The sequence below is a fragment of the Rhipicephalus sanguineus genome, chromosome 5 (genome assembly GCF_013339695.2).
Source record: "Rhipicephalus sanguineus isolate Rsan-2018 chromosome 5, BIME_Rsan_1.4, whole genome shotgun sequence".
NCBI classification, from domain to species: Eukaryota; Metazoa; Arthropoda; class Arachnida; order Ixodida; family Ixodidae; genus Rhipicephalus; species Rhipicephalus sanguineus.
The window spans coordinates 26077789-26095173 of NC_051180.1; the positions used below are offsets into that span (position 1 = coordinate 26077789).

General features: G+C 42.8%; 1 protein-coding gene across 1 annotated transcript in view; it reads left to right on the forward strand.

The window, feature by feature from the left end:
- Positions 1–17385, forward strand: part of LOC119393378 (ATP-binding cassette sub-family G member 4-like) — a 46397-nt gene that overhangs the window by 15515 nt on the left and 13497 nt on the right. Inside the window, 10 exon segments of the mRNA XM_037660354.2 lie at positions 1202–1462; positions 2124–2241; positions 3756–3942; positions 5695–5840; positions 5965–6088; positions 7440–7532; positions 7534–7555; positions 8334–8479; positions 11952–12053; positions 13306–13474. Coding sequence (XP_037516282.2) covers positions 1202–1462; positions 2124–2241; positions 3756–3942; positions 5695–5840; positions 5965–6088; positions 7440–7532; positions 7534–7555; positions 8334–8479; positions 11952–12053; positions 13306–13474 — 1368 coding nt within the window.

Genomic DNA, 17385 nt, shown 5'->3' on the forward strand with positions numbered 1-17385 from the left:
CGAGTCCGTTGTCAATTTACATGCCGTCAGTACGCTGCTATGTTGATCCGCGTGCTTGTACACACACACACAAACACACACACACACACACACACATCCGGGGGGGGGGGGGGTCACACACACACCCCTCCCAGAAAAAGTTTCTGGCTACGCTGCATGCTGATATATGTGCCAGAACTTTTTCATATGTGTCATAATGAACTTGCGAAAACCAGTTTATTAATGGGTGTGACAATGAGGTCCTTCTATAAATATGCCTGCACACTTCAGAAAATTAAACTGAAAATTTTGGCACTGGCCACCTGATGTTTATTTTTCTACTTCTCCATATATAAGTAGACAAAGTATAAGGCATACAGTTTGACTGTAACAAAATACTGAAAAGATTTATGTTATGACAACAAGTGAAGCTCATGAGCATTCAGGTAAATAATGACTTAACAGGTGTTGTAGAACACTAGATTTTCCTAGAATCCAGAATAGACCCTGGCAGTAGCTCAACAAGAGAAATGAAATGCTGTGAAGAATAGTATTAGGAAAGTAATAGGTAAATAGCAATAGGAAAATAGGTAAAAAAAAGTACATATGATGTCAGAACTAAAATTCATCTAGTAAATGCCCTGGTCTTTCCAGTGGTAATGTCTAGGTGTGAATTGTGAAACTTGCAGAAATATCTTTAAGAACAATGATTCTATTGAGCTACATGGCACCGGAATAGAACCGCATGTACTGCTAAACGAACAAATATATTGGACATAAGAGAGAGCAATCACAATCATTCTTTTGAAGCAAAGATAACGAAACTAAAACTTCCTCATTTTCGTCGCGTCATTCGAGCCAAGAGCTCAGGGAAGAGAAAATTAATGTTAGCCAAAGTGGCGGATAGAAAAAAAACGAGGCCACGCATGCACAAAGTAATTAGACAATATTTCGGAGACCACAGGGAAACGTGTAGAAGTATTTAAGAACTTGCATTAGACATGTCTCACTACTGGTCATATACTCACAATGTCATCAGCAACTTGACAGCACTTAACAACAGCCATGTGGTATAGTAATGAATCTACATATTAATTGCAGTATGCTTTTGCCTCTTCTCAAGGGTGTCAAATCGGTTGGTATGTAATAACTCCGGCTCTCATAAGCTTCCTTCTATTTGCATGTATGGTATGTTAACACTCCAACTACGCCTTCCCTGCAGGCTCCAAGCTGGCTCTCTCAAACGAGTCTGAAGAGGAGAAGCCCCGAAACAGCACAGCAGCAGCATCGGACAAGGAGTCACTCGACGAGTCGCAGCTGCTGCCGCAGGAGTTTGTGGTATCTTTCCAGAACGGGGGAAGCCCCGTGGTGGACATTGAGAATGGCGCAACGCGATCGAGTGACGTGTTCCGGCAATCGCGGTGTAATGCCGTCTACCTCGACTGGAAGAACATCACATACACAGTGCCTGTCAAGAAGAAAGGTGTGTTGCCACACTCGGCGTAAACGACAGACAAACCGGCATTGTTTTTCTCAGTAGATAATACTGTAAAGAAAAAAGTTTACGGTTTGTAAAAGTTCGTGCAACTTTATGTGCTGTACACTAATGTATGCCGTAAGGTTATTGCAACATGCCACCATTGTGTTTAGAACTGATAACCAATGTTCCATTATTGAGAGAGAAAATGCCAGGGCAAAGTAAGTTGCCTGTAGTGGAAGAGAAATGGGCCTAGCGATAATGATATATCTGCAGTGTACACCGACATAATCAAAGGAGTAAGACACTGATGCTTGTGTCTTGTGCACTTCCTTTATCTTGTTCCTGTGTGCTGTAGATATGCCATGCATCACCATCTGTCGCAGACCAGTGATCAAGTGATCACTAATCAGTTAACACTGTCTGGTGATTGCATTAAAAAGCTTTTAAACATGGAGTGTTTCTGCACGCCTTCTCCTATCGTTTCTCTTCGTATTTTTGTCTTTCACGCGTTAAAGTAGTCTTCAAGATGGGGAGTGTTGGAAACATAATGGACCTGTAAGGAATTCAAAGGAAAGCGATGATGATCATTATGTCATTGCATTCAGTCACAAAACATATGCAAACTAGGGCACTTTAGCCTGCACACTGTTCTTCTGTCTTACAGAAAAAAAGGCGCTCATCAGCCGCATGTATGGCAGGGCAGAACCAGGCACATTGACGGCCATCATGGGTCCCTCGGGTGCTGGCAAGACTACGCTGATGAATGTCCTCTCTGGCCACTAGTAAGTTCCCAGTTTTCTTCATTTTACACCATTCAGCATTTCAGGCTCAGCACTGTATCCTGCTTTAAAAGCACACATTAACAAATTGAGGCTGGGAGAAGCAAGAAATTCCATACAAGAATTCAAAACATTATTGTTGTGTTCACAGTTAGTGTATGGGTATGGCATAAGACTGAAAAGAATGACAAATCTGAATTCGTTATACTGTGCCTGCACTTCTGAACAGACGATAAAGTGCATGTAGTACAGTCAAAACTCACTCTAACAGACGTCACATATGGCTTAAAAAAACCATAATTATGTGTTGTATTCGTTATAAACATCTGCTAGTTACATACTAATATCAGCACTGTACATTTTACATTTACCTAAGTGTTCGTTATGTTTGACAGCATGTGCGTCAGCTTAAATTTCATACTGAAACATTGTGTAAACTCATTGTGCATATAAATACATTTAGAATTAAGATTGAATTTTTCATTTTCTCCACGACACATCACTGGAAAAGCTAGTTGAGTGCTCTGGTGTAGCATCACCACAGTACCTTGGTTTATATTACATCTGTAATTGGGCGTGTAAAGGCAAAGAGGCAATGGCTTGTTTTAATAACAGCATCAGGGGTGGGCGGCCTTGTAACAAGAGCAAGGAATAACACATTTATGGCAGGAGGGAACCATTTAAGTGCACTAGAGTATTTCTGGTGGCAATTGGCATGACATCAGTGATGTGGCTGACGATTCTGCTGTCAAACTTGTGCAGAGGTAATGGCATCGCTAGTGAGGTGCAACATGTTTTTTGTCAGCGATAACAAAGGTGAGTAAAGTGAATAGACCGCGAAATTGACACAATAAGTGTGTCAACCACGACCGAGCACTTCACATCACTTAAACTACTTATTCACAGCAAAGCTGTTCATGATGAACAAGTGTCTACTTTGAATAACCTGGAACATGCTATCATTGGCTCAGTATTGAAGAAGCAAAGCAAGCTTACTGATTGCCACTGTAGGCCAATGTGGGTAATGCCGGTTAGTGTTGGTTAATGATGGCCACATGATGGGTGATGTTTGCAATAAGTAAATAAATGCCGCCAAAATTCAGTAGAATTACAGTGGTGCGAAGTGTACAAATCATTGTAGCATGAGACACTGATGTATATCTGAGCATTGAAAACGATAAATAATAAACTGCCACTTTGCTGGCTTATTCTTGCTTGCTCACCTATTACTATCGCTTGGCTACAGCGAACACACCCACATAACCGTGATGTCCATTACAGGTGCCACTGATCTCATCACCTCGAAAGAAACTGGCTGTTTTGAACGCCTAACTGCATTTTTGTTCTTGACGTATACTATTTTTAACTAAGTGTGAGCAGGATATTTTTGCTCAATAAGCAAACATTTTTGTCGTGGACTGGATTCTATTGAACTAGTGTATATTCACACCGCAATCTTCAGTCCTGTGGGTTTATGTTAATGTATTCACTCTAGTTACGCCTTCTCTGTTATGCAGTGACAAGGGCTACCAAGGCGAGGTGCAAGTCAACGGCTGGGTGCGGGACACGGAGCTGTTCAACCAGCAAAGCTGCTATGTCATGCAGGATGACTGCCTGCTGCCTGAACTTACAGTGCGCGAGGCACTCACTGTGGGTGTCCAGCTGCGAATGCCGTCCCTCAACCGCTCAAAGCGTGAGCAGCTGGTGGGTGCAAATGCAGACTTTGTTCTGTCAGCTAGCTGTTCTTCAGAATGCCTAAATTCTGGATTTTTCAAGTGCCAAAACCGTTTGATGATTATCAGGCGCACCCTTAGTGGTGGACTCTGGATTAATAGCAGGTTTTAGCACTGCGCACATGGCATTTGTGACAATGTTGCATACATAAGAAGGATAATGCTTCTACGCATGTACTTTACGCGAAATGTGACATCCTTATGTGCGTAATGCTGTTATGGATTCTACATGTACAGTATTAAATCTTGCCAATACTGACCACCTGGGATTTTTTAATGTACTCATAGATCTAAGTACCAGGGGTGTATAAATGTACGAAACTTTATTTACAAAGTCTAGCGAAGTTTATTCAGGGTGGGCCTCTACCCCTGCCTAGGCATCGGCCGCTAGCCCTTGGGTCAGGAGCATAGCCAGAACGTTTTTTGGAGGAGGAGGGGGGGGGTTCAACCATCCTATATGTATGTTTGTGAATGCATTTGTATGTGTGCATGTATATATACACATGCAAAGTAAAAAGGTTTTGGGGGGAAGGGGAGCGTGAACACCCCCCCCCCCCCCCCCCAGCTACGCCAATAGTAAGTACACAGGTGTACTTGTATTTTGCTCCCATTGAACTGTGGCTGCCATGTAGAAATTGAGTCGGCACTCTTGCGCTTAGCAGCACAACAACATAGCTGCTAAGCCAAGTTCACGGTCATGGAGGCAGTCATACAATAAAGTTCCAACTAGTAGGAAGCTTGTGAGCACATCAGTGAAGACAAAAAAAACAGTGGTTGTCTTACTATCATTAAGTCATACCATTATCCCAGACAAATAAAACAACAGCATTACAGTAACTTGTTCTCACAACTGGCTCACTACATCATTGTGAACTGACAAAACAGCAGTTTGTTGGGCCATTTTGACAATAATTCAAATGTATACATGATGCCTTGTTTAAAGGTATCTTTTTTATTGTAGGCACAATACCCATTAGCGCCCTTACTAAAGCAAGTGTAGTAGCAGACCACTGTCTTTTATGATTCCTATCCACAAATGGGAGTTATATTGCTTTGCTGTAGCAGTACCAACTTCCTGGGCCTTCTATAACTGTTGGTTCTATAGTGCAGACAAGTTTCGTCACATTCTACTCTCACTCTTTTGTTTCTGCATGCAAATCTATAAGAAACATGACAAGTGTTAAAAAAAAGTCATCAGCCGTGCAGTGCCCAAAAATTTGCAGCAGAAATTGACTGGTGCCAATTGTGATTGTTAATGTAAGTAGAATAACGACATATTAACAACAATACAACAGCATCATGAAAACATGCCAAGTGTCTCATCGCACTGTCTTGCCTAAAGGAAGTTCGTGCAAGCCACTACTGATTCACAGCTCAACTGATGTTGTATCAGTTGAGTAGTGAATGGATAGGTAACATCACACGAAGGTTAATCGTCCACCCATTCGGAATCTGTTATGCTAGCCAAAGAAATGCTGTTCGCATTTAATAACTGAAGATAATAACATTTGAGAAAGTAATGCCCTCCATGTAACACTCTTCCTCAGTGTGGTCTGGCAGGCCCTGTTAACATACTGGAGGCAATGGCGTAGTGAACATAAAATGCATGTAAGCTTTGCTCATTATGCATAGTATCCCGCTTACATGGTAAGCGTTCTGACAAAACATTTATTGGTCAGTTGTGAAACGGCTTGACACAACTGTAGCCTGCCTTTCAATGCAGGTGGACGAAGCAATGGCGCGATGGGGTCTGGACATATGCCAGCACACACGTACCAGCTGTCTCTCCGGGGGTCAGCGCAAGAGGCTAGCAATCTCCCAGGAGCTAATCAGCAACCCTCCAGTCATCTTCCTTGATGAGCCTACCAGGTTGCGTTTCCTTGTAATGATAACCGCACGTGCACTGAAAACACACGACATGTCAAACTGCATCAAATCTTGAGCCAAAGGCCACTTACTGATGTGCTTGTGTATGTGAATCTGTTTATTCCAGTGGCCTGGACAGTATCTCTGCACTTCGCTGTGTGAAGGTGATGAAAACATTGGCTGCAGCGGGCCACACGGTGCTCTGCTCCATACACAACCCAAGTGCCAAGCTTTTCTCACACTTTGATAGGGTGGGTAAAGAGTTCAGTTCATGGTACTAGATTATGTTCTGTGCGCAGTAAAGGCATCTTGTAGTACAGGAGGAGATGTCTGCTTGATCGAACATAATATTAAATTACAAAATGGCTAAACATGCTCATCACTTGTCTCGCCAGCGGTCCATACAGTAGTGAACAAAACTATTGCCTTGTTCATTTTCTGTCTGTCTGCTTGAACTACACTGCTCTGAAAGACCACCTGAGTATAATATCGCAACAAAAAAAAACGTAACTTATAAATAGGGGTGTGCGAATACTCAAAATTTCGAATATTTTTCGAATAGTCTTTGCTATACGATTCGATTCGCACTGCAATTTTACTATTCGAACAATTCGAACTTCCCAAAGACAGATACAGTCAATGTCCGATTGAAAGTGACCCCTTCAGATTTTCAATATGCTTCACCTCATTACACTCTCCTAGTGCGGCAAAGATGCTTTTCAAGCTCCGTTACGGTCGAACTTGGCCAAGATACAGCCCATGTCCGATTGAAAGTGGTCCCTAGATTTTCAGTATGCTTCACCTCATCACACCCCTGTATTGCAGCAAAGCTGCCTTTCAAGCTGCGCTACGGTCGCAAATGTATTAACTCAATAAAACGCTGGTTCCAACATGGAGACGAAAGATGTGGCAGAGGTGGGGGCTCAGTTAACGCTGTCTTGGACCTAAAATTTGGGCAGAAAGTCAAAAAAATTCGGATGCCGAAGGTTTTTAGCATCCAAAATTTCAGATGTTCTTATATATCGATGTCTACGAGGCAGATTTGGAACTCCGGACTTGAAGGGAGCACACCCTTGTCCACCACATCAGTTGGGCTTCTACAGAAGTTGAAAGAGGATGAGAGACTGAGGAAATGGCATCTTTGCCTATCATGTGTAAAGTGTTGTTCAGGCAACACTTGGGTTGCACCAAATCATGTACGTAAATGCAATTCGGCCTCTACATTGCTCATTCTTGATAAGACAACTATGAAACACCACCCCACCAGCGCTTCATCAACCTAGCGCAAAGAAATACTTTCATGATGCTATCTCATAAGAATACGCTTAGGAATCCTCTCCAACATTTTTTTCTGCAATTTCTCTTCGAAGTATTAGAAAAATATTCGAGAAATATTCGAAAAACATTCGATTCGATTCGCACTCACACTTCAATATTGGAATTCACATCGCACCAAAAAATTTTCTATTCGCACAGCTCTACTTATAAACAATTAAATTTATAGCCTGTGGTAGTTTCATAGATGTGTCACTGTGCACAGTGACTCCTCAGTTGCTCTTGATTTACGCATGCCTGCCTATTATGTCTTGTTGCACTCTACAGCTCTACATGATATCAGAAGGCATGTGCATCTACAATGGGCCAGTGGACAAGCTGCTGAACTTCCTGTCCACCCAGAACCTGCACTGCCCCTATTTACCACAACCCAGCAGACTTTAGTGAGTATATGTCCTAGTTGAGAGACTTCTTTCACAGCATATAGTCACCTTTACCACTGCCAGTGGTGATCCTGCTCACTTACTGTCTTTGCCAGGGACACTAAAGAAAGTAATTTGGTCCAGTTCAATGATGCTGTCATTCACTGCTAAGTACCTCTGTTAATACGACATGGGGATATTGATTCTTAGCAAAAATAAAGCAATAATGCACGGTGTCATCTGCGCAAACACAACTTGGCCTGGCACATGCCTTTCTGAAAGGTGGGGAAAGCACTAACTACATCCAAATGGCTTACTGAGCTGATATCTAATGTGCTTGTACACACAGTATACCTTCACGGGGTCTTTTTCATTATTTCATCTGAGATATGCGAACCCTCACTTGCTACATGCTAACAGAGTAATAATTGTGTTACAATACCAAATTTGCACGCATCATAAAATTAGCAAATATAACTATTCATTTTCCCGAACTCTCGTCCTGTCACCCATGATGTCTGTTTGTTGCATATATTTGAAATTACATGCATCATTGAAGAGTACACGTGAATATATATACATGACAAGCAAAAGCGTTTGTCTGGTAGATTGACCGCAAATTAGTGTTAAGGAGCTGTGACATGAAAGTAGGTTGTTTATAAGACCTTCCTCAACAAAACTAATAGTGTTCTGGGCTTTCACGAAAAATCATTTCTGAAAACTACCGTTGCTTTTGTTTCACTCCTTTCCACAACGTGTAACACTGATGTTTGCTGTGACTTTCTGGTCTGTATTGCAGTCACGGAAATTGCATCTGGCGAATATGGCAACCTAAACAAGCAGTTGGCGAAGTCGTTCACACCAGACTACTCAGAGGAGGTCAACGAAAAGAAGCTGGACCATCCCGTGCTCACTGAGTATGGGGGAAAGATTATGAACAAGAAGGTGGGTACTGGTTCATTTGCAAAGGTTGTTGCTTCTACAACCATGCTGTCTGCATCCAAAAAATTTAACACTACAAGTCATGCAGCTAGTCTTCTCTATTGGTTTGAGTATGTTGGTAGTAATTCAATATACTACAACGGTAACATTATTAATTCGAAGGGGTTAAGAGTGTACCTTGTAATTGTGTCACTTCGAAAGAGTGGTTTCATGTACAGCATTAGTTTGCACCCATACCACCTGTATAAAGCAGTTTTTCATGACGGTGCTGAGTACCTCACTTAAATGAAAATCTGATGGTTGACAGCTGCCTAACAGTTCCCCTGGTTCTTCCGATGTCAACAACTCCAGTGGCCTTTATAATGTAGTCAGGAGCTTCTCTTTCTGCCTTTCAATCCTTATGTGCACTCAGCAGGGGCATAGCCAGAAATTTTTTTCGGGGAGGCGGGGGGGGGGGTTCAACCACACTTTATGTATGTTTAAAATTGAAAATTTTCGGGGTGGATATTCAAGCCCCACAACCCCCCACTCCCTTGGCCACGCCCCTGGTATTCAGTCATGTTGAAAAAATGAAGATAGTTTTCGCAAGTCGATCTTCATGTTAAGTAAAAGGTTCTGATAAAATTTTGTAAATGCAAAGCATTTCTTAGCAAACCTAAGGCACTTTGGCCATTTCTGTCTACGTATCTGTCTATCTATTTATCTAGCCATCTACGTCTGGGTGCTCTCCTGGTCACCTCCATAGCTTGTAATATACACCAAAATTGGCATAATAGGGGATCAGTGTATGACGAACACGATTTACTGGTCATGACATGAATAACGCAAAATGCCTGTCATATAAGTCATGAAACCCTCTCCCTCAGTCACGTGTGCCACATACCCGCATACGTACCACAGTTCATGTTATGCAGGTATGTGCCACACGTGATTCAGTCTCAATCAACACAGTAACAGCGAACATACACATTGAAATGCAAGGCAAGTGAGGGAGCTGAAGACAGAACACCCTTGGAAGACACTCGACTGCCATCCACTCATCCATATGGTCCCCCAGAATGACGCAGTATTCTCTTCATTTCTTACGAGGCTGAGCGGTGGCCTCATGCTGACCGAGGATGACCTCTGATTGATTGAGAGCTGCCATGTGACATGCGAAGGAGCCGTCACTAAGTGCACTGACGTCGTACGGCTACACTACAGCAATGCAGATGTTGACCGCTATAACGCACATTGCCTCAACGCTGCGGACGACGTTTCATGTTATCCCGCGTGTGATAGCATAACTGGCTACAAGAACGAGCAGGTACGCAGAGATTCCCTGGCCAAGGTGGCCAAGATGAATGCAAGTAACATGGGTGGCCTGCCGGCCTCAATTTGCCTGAGTGTAAGCAAGCCCTACATGATCACAGCCAACATCGACGTGCGATGCCTTGGTTAATGGAAACATAGGTACCTTGTGGTACATTAAGCATGAAGAACACTGCAACCTCATGCGACTGTGGCTTGAATTTTCAACGTCCACGGTAAGCATTACCATCCCAGCCAGGATGAAGCACATCACTACCGCACTCCCCTAAATAAATTCAAATAGGTGCCTATGGGACTGTGAATCACCACAACCACAATATACGCCAGACAAAATATCTCGTGTAAGAAGACACAGTTTCCCCTCGTGCAAGCAAATGCCATATACACAAGTCACAAGGGGCCATATACGTCCAGGTAGTCTACGAATATGATAAGTGCTATCGAAGTTGGTCTACGTAGTACTTTCTGGGGCTACCAGCCTCAACGGCCTATACTTCACCAACGCAAAGGGTGACGAGGTTTTGACATGTCGCCGGCTCTATCGACAGACAATTTGCTGACGAAATGACCCGGCTAGCAAACAGGCCTTTAGACATTGTTTTGGACCAGGCTACTGCCTTCATTCGATGCCACAACCACAACAATCGCCTCCCACTTGCTGCTGTCAGCGTACAGTCTATGCATGCGCACATGCATGGCCTCAAGAAAGACGCTGTGCTCACAGAAACTGGTGTGTTCGCACTTTCTGAAACCCTGAGCAATGAGCCCGCTGCAATCACGGGATTCCAATGTCTTGTCCACAGCAAGCAGCTTCATTGCAGGTGCGGCAGTGTGGTCATATATAAGAACACGGCGATGCGCATATTTAACGTTGACTGCATCCCACTTCGCTGAATCGGCGACGTCTGCATTGCGCACGTCAATCACAATAATTAAGACATTGCACTCGCCGCCATCTGCCTCAGCCCTGGAGTGCAAAAGGACTCCTTCCGGCGGTTCTTATCAACATACCTCATCGGTTACGCAAAAACAAGGTTCAATGCATCCCACAATAACTTTGCTGGGAGGACCATGCCCTTCATCACTGCCGGTGGCTTCAAACATTGATTTATCAAAACCCAACAACACCTGGTTCTTACAATACATGAAATACGTTTCCGATGTGGCCAGGGCATCACAAGACCTCATTCTCACGTCCAGGACAGGAGGCATAATACTAGATCATTTCTTCGTAAGAGGCATCCACAGTTTCCTACAACTCTACTATACCTCATACTTCACTACACATAGACCCCTCGTCGCCGCGACCTTGAACGGATCCAATAACAAGTCTAGCCCATCTGCTGGTGCTCACTGATCACAGTGATGATGGCCTTGTTCAAGAACTGTCAAAAACCCCTTCCACACATGCAGACGGGTTCATGAAATTTGTGTGCATTCTTCGCCATAACGGACAAGTTTAAGCACTGCATATCAGCTTACCGCTTCTAGTGTTGGCAATACCCATGTTGCTGTTGACACCGTTGTGCAACTCTAAACAAGTGGTTATATAACACATATGCGGTTCTTCAACATATGTGTGTACGTATACCATTTGTACATAGGTATCTATATAGCATCATTTCGTAATGTTTTGCTCAATATAAAAACCTACGCCAGTGTCACTTCCCGCCACATGCTTCGTATAACATCGATTGCCCATAATGTGGGATCTGCCAAATTTTGTGTTCATAAACTTTGTTTGCACATTTAGTCAATCAGACTGACAATGCTTATGACGTATGTTGAAAAAAGCACACCTTCAAAGCCCATAGAGGGAACCTGATATGAAACGTTAAGCATTGTCAACAACTTTGCTAGAAAAGCAGCCTAAACATTTACAGAAGAAAAGCTTTAGCTATAGCAAGCAGATCAACCACAGGCTCGAGGTTTTTATGGATATATTTATATTTATCATTCATAAACAGCATTTTGGTGGCATGCCTCTTAACAGTGGGCTGTTAAGTGCTGATGCATTTGTTGCATTGCTAACATGCGAATGCTTTCATGGTTCTAGTTGCACTTGTCACACTGCACAGCATTGGCGTTGCATATTGTCTCACGTTAACTTGAAGCATCTGAAGTGATCTGTTACACCCAGCTCTCATTTCTCTTCTCTCTGCAGGAAAAAGCAGAGGAGATGGAGCTGCACCGTGTGCATGTCAACTACTTCCACCAGTTTGTCGTGCTGGTCAAGCGGTGCTTCTTGTGTGTGATTAGAAACAAGGTATCATCAACATACTTTCTTGTGTTTCTCTCACATTTTAATTATCGACATAATGGATGCAGTATATACATACTATGTTGCTCAGCAGATGGCATGTTTTCTTTGTATGCGGCAAGAAATATTCCAACTAGGATACAGAGTCCTGTCTGTATTTCTATATATTTATGATATAGATCACACTAAATGCTGCATCACTAATAGGCTCCGATACAAACAATTCTTGCTTCTAAATTGCTACCGTAAAATCCTGAGCGAGTGTCCCCCCCTACGGTGAAAAGTAATCGAACAAGATCTGGAGGGGGCGCCTTTGTTCGGTCGCAGACCCAAATTCAAGAGGGCGACTGAAGAGCCTTTATGAAGAATGCACACCTGTGCTTCTAATGAAATGCTTTATTGAGTATGCATGCATTTACTGTCTACTGAACCGGAGGGAATCCTCGTGTGAAATTTCATGTGTTACGACAAGGGGGGAAAGACGTTCTTCAAATGTTCCTTCAAATTTGTGACACTCAAAATGCAACCCCGATGCACTGTAAAAGTGCTAAAAAATCATGCACATATCTAAAGACTCTCACAACTTGGGTTCCTAGGAACCACTGCTGCAAGATTCTGCAGTGGAGAACAGGTTGAAAAAAAAAAAATGACAGAAGGGGAGGAAGGGGGGACAGCTTGCTCGGTCATTGGCACATATTTCAAGTCTCCCAAAAAGGGGAAAAGGACGTTTGCTAGGGTAAGGCCCTTGGTCAGGAGTTCACGGGGTAGCCTGTTGTCCATGGTCTGGTTTGTTTGACCTTATAATTAGAAAATGCATTTGCTTGTTTGGTTCATAATATAATGTTGGAGCCGCACATTGTAGAGGTGCTGTAACAAAAAAAAAAACAAGCCAATTATCTCAATGGAAAAAACTTAGGTGCAGTCTGTAAACCGGAAAGTGAAGTAATTCTGCATTGTTTAGTTTATACTGTGAAAATTTCATCATTCCATGTACAGGTAACACTTACTGTTTCTTTCATTGAAAAGAGAAGGAGTCACACAGGAGGTTTCATTAAAAAGGAGTTCATGCTGTACGCAAGAAAAACAAAGTGAATAAGCAAGGCAGTTCAGTATGTTTGGAACATTCAGAAGAGGCAGACTTTGTTGCTGTTCACTTCTCGTTGGCACAAGTCGTAGAGTAAATTTCTTGAGTATTTCAAGATGCAGCTTGTATATTGTGTTTAATGTTGCTGTCGCCACATGTTTGACATTCTGGCAGGTTGCCACGCTGCTGCGCCTGGTGGCATACATCTTCATCGCGGGCATGATGACAGTGCTGTTCTACGATGTAGGCAACAGTGCCACCCGTGTCATCAGCAATGCCGCCCTTTTCCTTCTCTGCCTCACCATGGCACTGTTCCAGTCAGCCATGCCAACTGTTCTCATCTGTGAGTTTCTGAGTAATTGGTGCTGCCACTAAATCCTTTGTATACAGAGCCTTTCATCTGGCCTGGAAATAGCAATTAACTTTTGTGTTTGTCATTATTAATAGGAATGGGCAAATAGTAAGCTTGAGGATCAAAGTGAATTCGAAGCTAATGGTAATTTTGTCGAATAATTTTGAACTGAATAGTTCGAATAGTATATATCTCATTTTATTAAGAAAACTGAGCATTTCTGTCATAATCTAACTAACTTGCACAATATTTTTAAGACTTGGAACTAGGCATGTGTGAATGTCGCTTTTTTGGTTCGAAGTGAAGTGGAAGCAACTTCGAATAGTAGCAAGATTTTTATATTAGTAGGGCGCAAGTTATAACTGGTACAATACGTTACGTTTAAAAAATTGTTATACTTAGCACATATAAGCTTGTATAACACGAAAGTGAAACGTGTCTTCACAGACGTAGTTGAGCGTTTGTTGCGCATTCTTTCGTCCCAAGTGCGAAGGAATGAATGCTACAGCAACAAATTTCATTGTCACGCGAAGAACGGCGAGCAGCTTGAAACTTGCAACGCGCTGCTGAAGCAGAAAGGACACACGGAACACAGAACGCACACACACAGGATGAGCGCAAACTAACTATCACAGCTGTAACTTATTTCTGTGTGAGCAGCACGCTCCTTTTGCAAAAGCGGCTGTTGCAGTGCTCCTTCATGCTCTCAACGTAAACTTGCGGTGACAGCACAAGACGTACAAACCACTGCCATCAGGAGATAAGCGCGCGCACGAGCGACCACGCCCTGTAGGTGCGCGCTCATCTGCGTGGGGCGACGACATTTAAAGCGCACTCTTCGAGCCCTTCGCACCATCTTGCTAGTGATAACGTAAACACGCTGATGTACCACCAATCTCCGAGTACCGCCACCGGCAAATGGTGTATATAAATAGCTTGCCGTTAGCGCGGCAAAGAACGTGCCGTCTGTGGCCGAATCGTTTTGTGCCGCGTGCTGCAGAGCGAGGGCTCGTAAGTTCGACTCCCGGTGACGGAACCTTTTCTTCTAGTTTTTTTCTTTGCCATCTGTTAGTCTTTATATTTTACAATATCATATCCATGACGGAAATACGTCAGTGGAGCTGTGGTGGACCCCGGCATAAAACACTTTCGTGTTAAAATAATTAATTGAGATGAAGGTGAGTCCGCACTGCCGCGAAGCCACGCCTTGAAGTATGGCTTAGCGGCAGTGCGGATTTCCCCTGGATGGCTGGTTTCACGGCATATCACTCCTACACTGCAGTGAAAGCACCTTTACAAAGGGGTTATATACACTTAAATATACACAATTTGTTCATTTCAAATACTTCGAAATTTCAAATAAATTAAATTAGTGTTGAAGCGAATTCGCATACTATAATATGTGTTCAAATATTTGAAGAGCTCGAATATTCGCCCATCCCTAACTTTAAATAAGTCTACTGCAGAAAACAGGGCTTCTCCTAGAGGTCCTGGTTACTCATTTCGGGGCGATTATTTTGGGTGGTCGCCACCAACATAGATCTGATGGACTTGAGTGGTGCTTGGGTGGGCCCACCACAGTAGAAATGAGTGCCGAGAAAAACGAAATGCACTCAATGGACTTGAATGCTCAGGTGGACTTCAGTGCTTAGGTGTGCCCTGCCCAAGCACCGAAGTCCACCAGAGCACTGAAGTTCATTTAGTGCATTTCCTTTTCCATGAAACTCGGTTCTCCTAAACAGATCTACTGTCAGTTATCTTTTGAATGCATTGCATGGCCACCCATTCTTGTCACTGTTGACTGAAACACATTAAACTAACTCACAGCCTATAACTAAGCTATACTAAACTATAAACTAGCTCACACACTATACTAAATTTACGGTATTGTGAATGCATAAGAGAAACAAAGGACATGTCCTGTTTGTGCCTTTCAGTCGGCAATTACAACCAACTAGTAGTTTAATTTCCGATTAACACCACTGTTTTTTCATCTGTTAATGTTATGCCTGTTATCTTCCTTTCCTTCTCTCCTTGGGGTTTACTTGCATCCTTTCATGCTTTGTTAGCCTCTAAAATTCTAGTCTGAGAGCCTAACTCTCAGTTCCTTTTAATACGATGCACAGAATGATTGCAAAAGCATGCAATGTAATACTGTATTTGCACAAATGGAATTCCACAGAAAATGTCACACAGGGGGGAAGCCTCAAGAAATAATTGCATGACTATAGCATGAAATAATTGCTGGTTTATGACTAATTTCACAAAAAACACAGCGCAGTGCTGTGCTGCAGTGCTTTGCATTAGCAAAGGCTGGGCTAATTGGTATTGATAAAAAATTAAACATTGCTCTTGGATGCATGTTAGGGTTTGACATGATCGCTTCGGTGCATAGTAATGTTTCCGCTGTGTAGTGTTTCAAGCGATGTTTTCGCTTATAGCAAGCATACTACCAAAAAGAGAGTGAATACATGTGCAAACACCATGGAAAGAGCCAAGTGAGTGTCCGTAATCCTTGCCACTCAATGTCAGAATAAAGGCAGTAACGACTGTATATTCCAGTGTATAAGTTGCACCTTTGTACAAGATGCACCCCCTGCTTTTTTACGGCTTTCGTAGGAAGAAATGATATATAAGACGCACCTCTGTATAAGACACATCTATTTTTTAACTCCGTCAACATGATATAACACAATGACGCACACAGAGTATACTTTCATTGCGAAATGAGTAGTCATGCATGGCACTGAATATATCTAAGCAGCAGTATAAAACTTGCAAATATTGCTGTCCCAAGGCGCAGAAAACCAATACTTATTCGACTGGATTCGAAGCCACATCCTCCGGCGCACTGTCAAAAGTTCTTGCACCTCAAATGGCAGCATCGCTGGGCCATTATTCATGGCAGCCCAGCACCTTGAAGAACATCATTGGCATTGCCTCTACGGCATTATGAGGCTTGGCAGAACACATAAATAATGATTGCACCGCAGGGTTAACACCTACACACACGCATACAAAATGTAATTGGTAGGGGTGTGCAAATATTCGAGTTTCAAATTCGAATTGAATAATGCTTAATCGAATAATTCGATTCGGCTTTTGAATAGCTAGTATTCGAAGTTTTGAATAATTCGACAGTGCAAATATCTAAAACGCGACCATTAATTGCCAATGGTGGAACTTGATTAGGATGGGGTGGTTAAAACTCACGCTAACATTGTTACAGTAGGCCTTTCATTGAAACTTTCCCCAATATCCTGGTTCAAAAGCGAGCACGTTTATCTAAAAGGAGATTATGACATTTCCACACGTTGTGGCTCCAGCAAAGAAGGCCAGGGAACAGTGTGGGAGACTGTTGAACTGCTAGCATCAAAAAAATAACCAGCACACTGAGCTCAGTCCTTCTTGTCAAGAGGTTCGAAAATACTTCAATGAACCCCTGATCCCAAGAAAGGATGATCCTTTCAAATACCAGAAAGTGCATGGAGCTGCACTTTGTCCAGGTCTCGGAAAAATCGCTTTGCGATACCTTCTCATCCCTGTTACTGAGGTGCCCAGTGAGCGCATGTTTTCAACTGCAGGAAACACCGTAACATCACGGCGAGAGAGCCTGAAGCCAGGTCACGTGGAACATCTTGTGTGTCTGCATGACACTTTGTAGTCTTTCTGTAGCAGTCACTCACCATGTTATGTGCTCGAGGACCTGAGCAGACTTCATTTCTTCGTTCTTTCTTTCAATTTTCAGTAACATGTTTTGTTTCAATATTTGATTTGATATTCAATATTTTAGGGGCACTATTCTATTCGAGATGAAATTTCATTATACGTACACTCCTACTAAATGGCGATCAGAAGCCAGAAGCTGCAACTACTGCTGGACCGCAGCGACGTCTTAGACG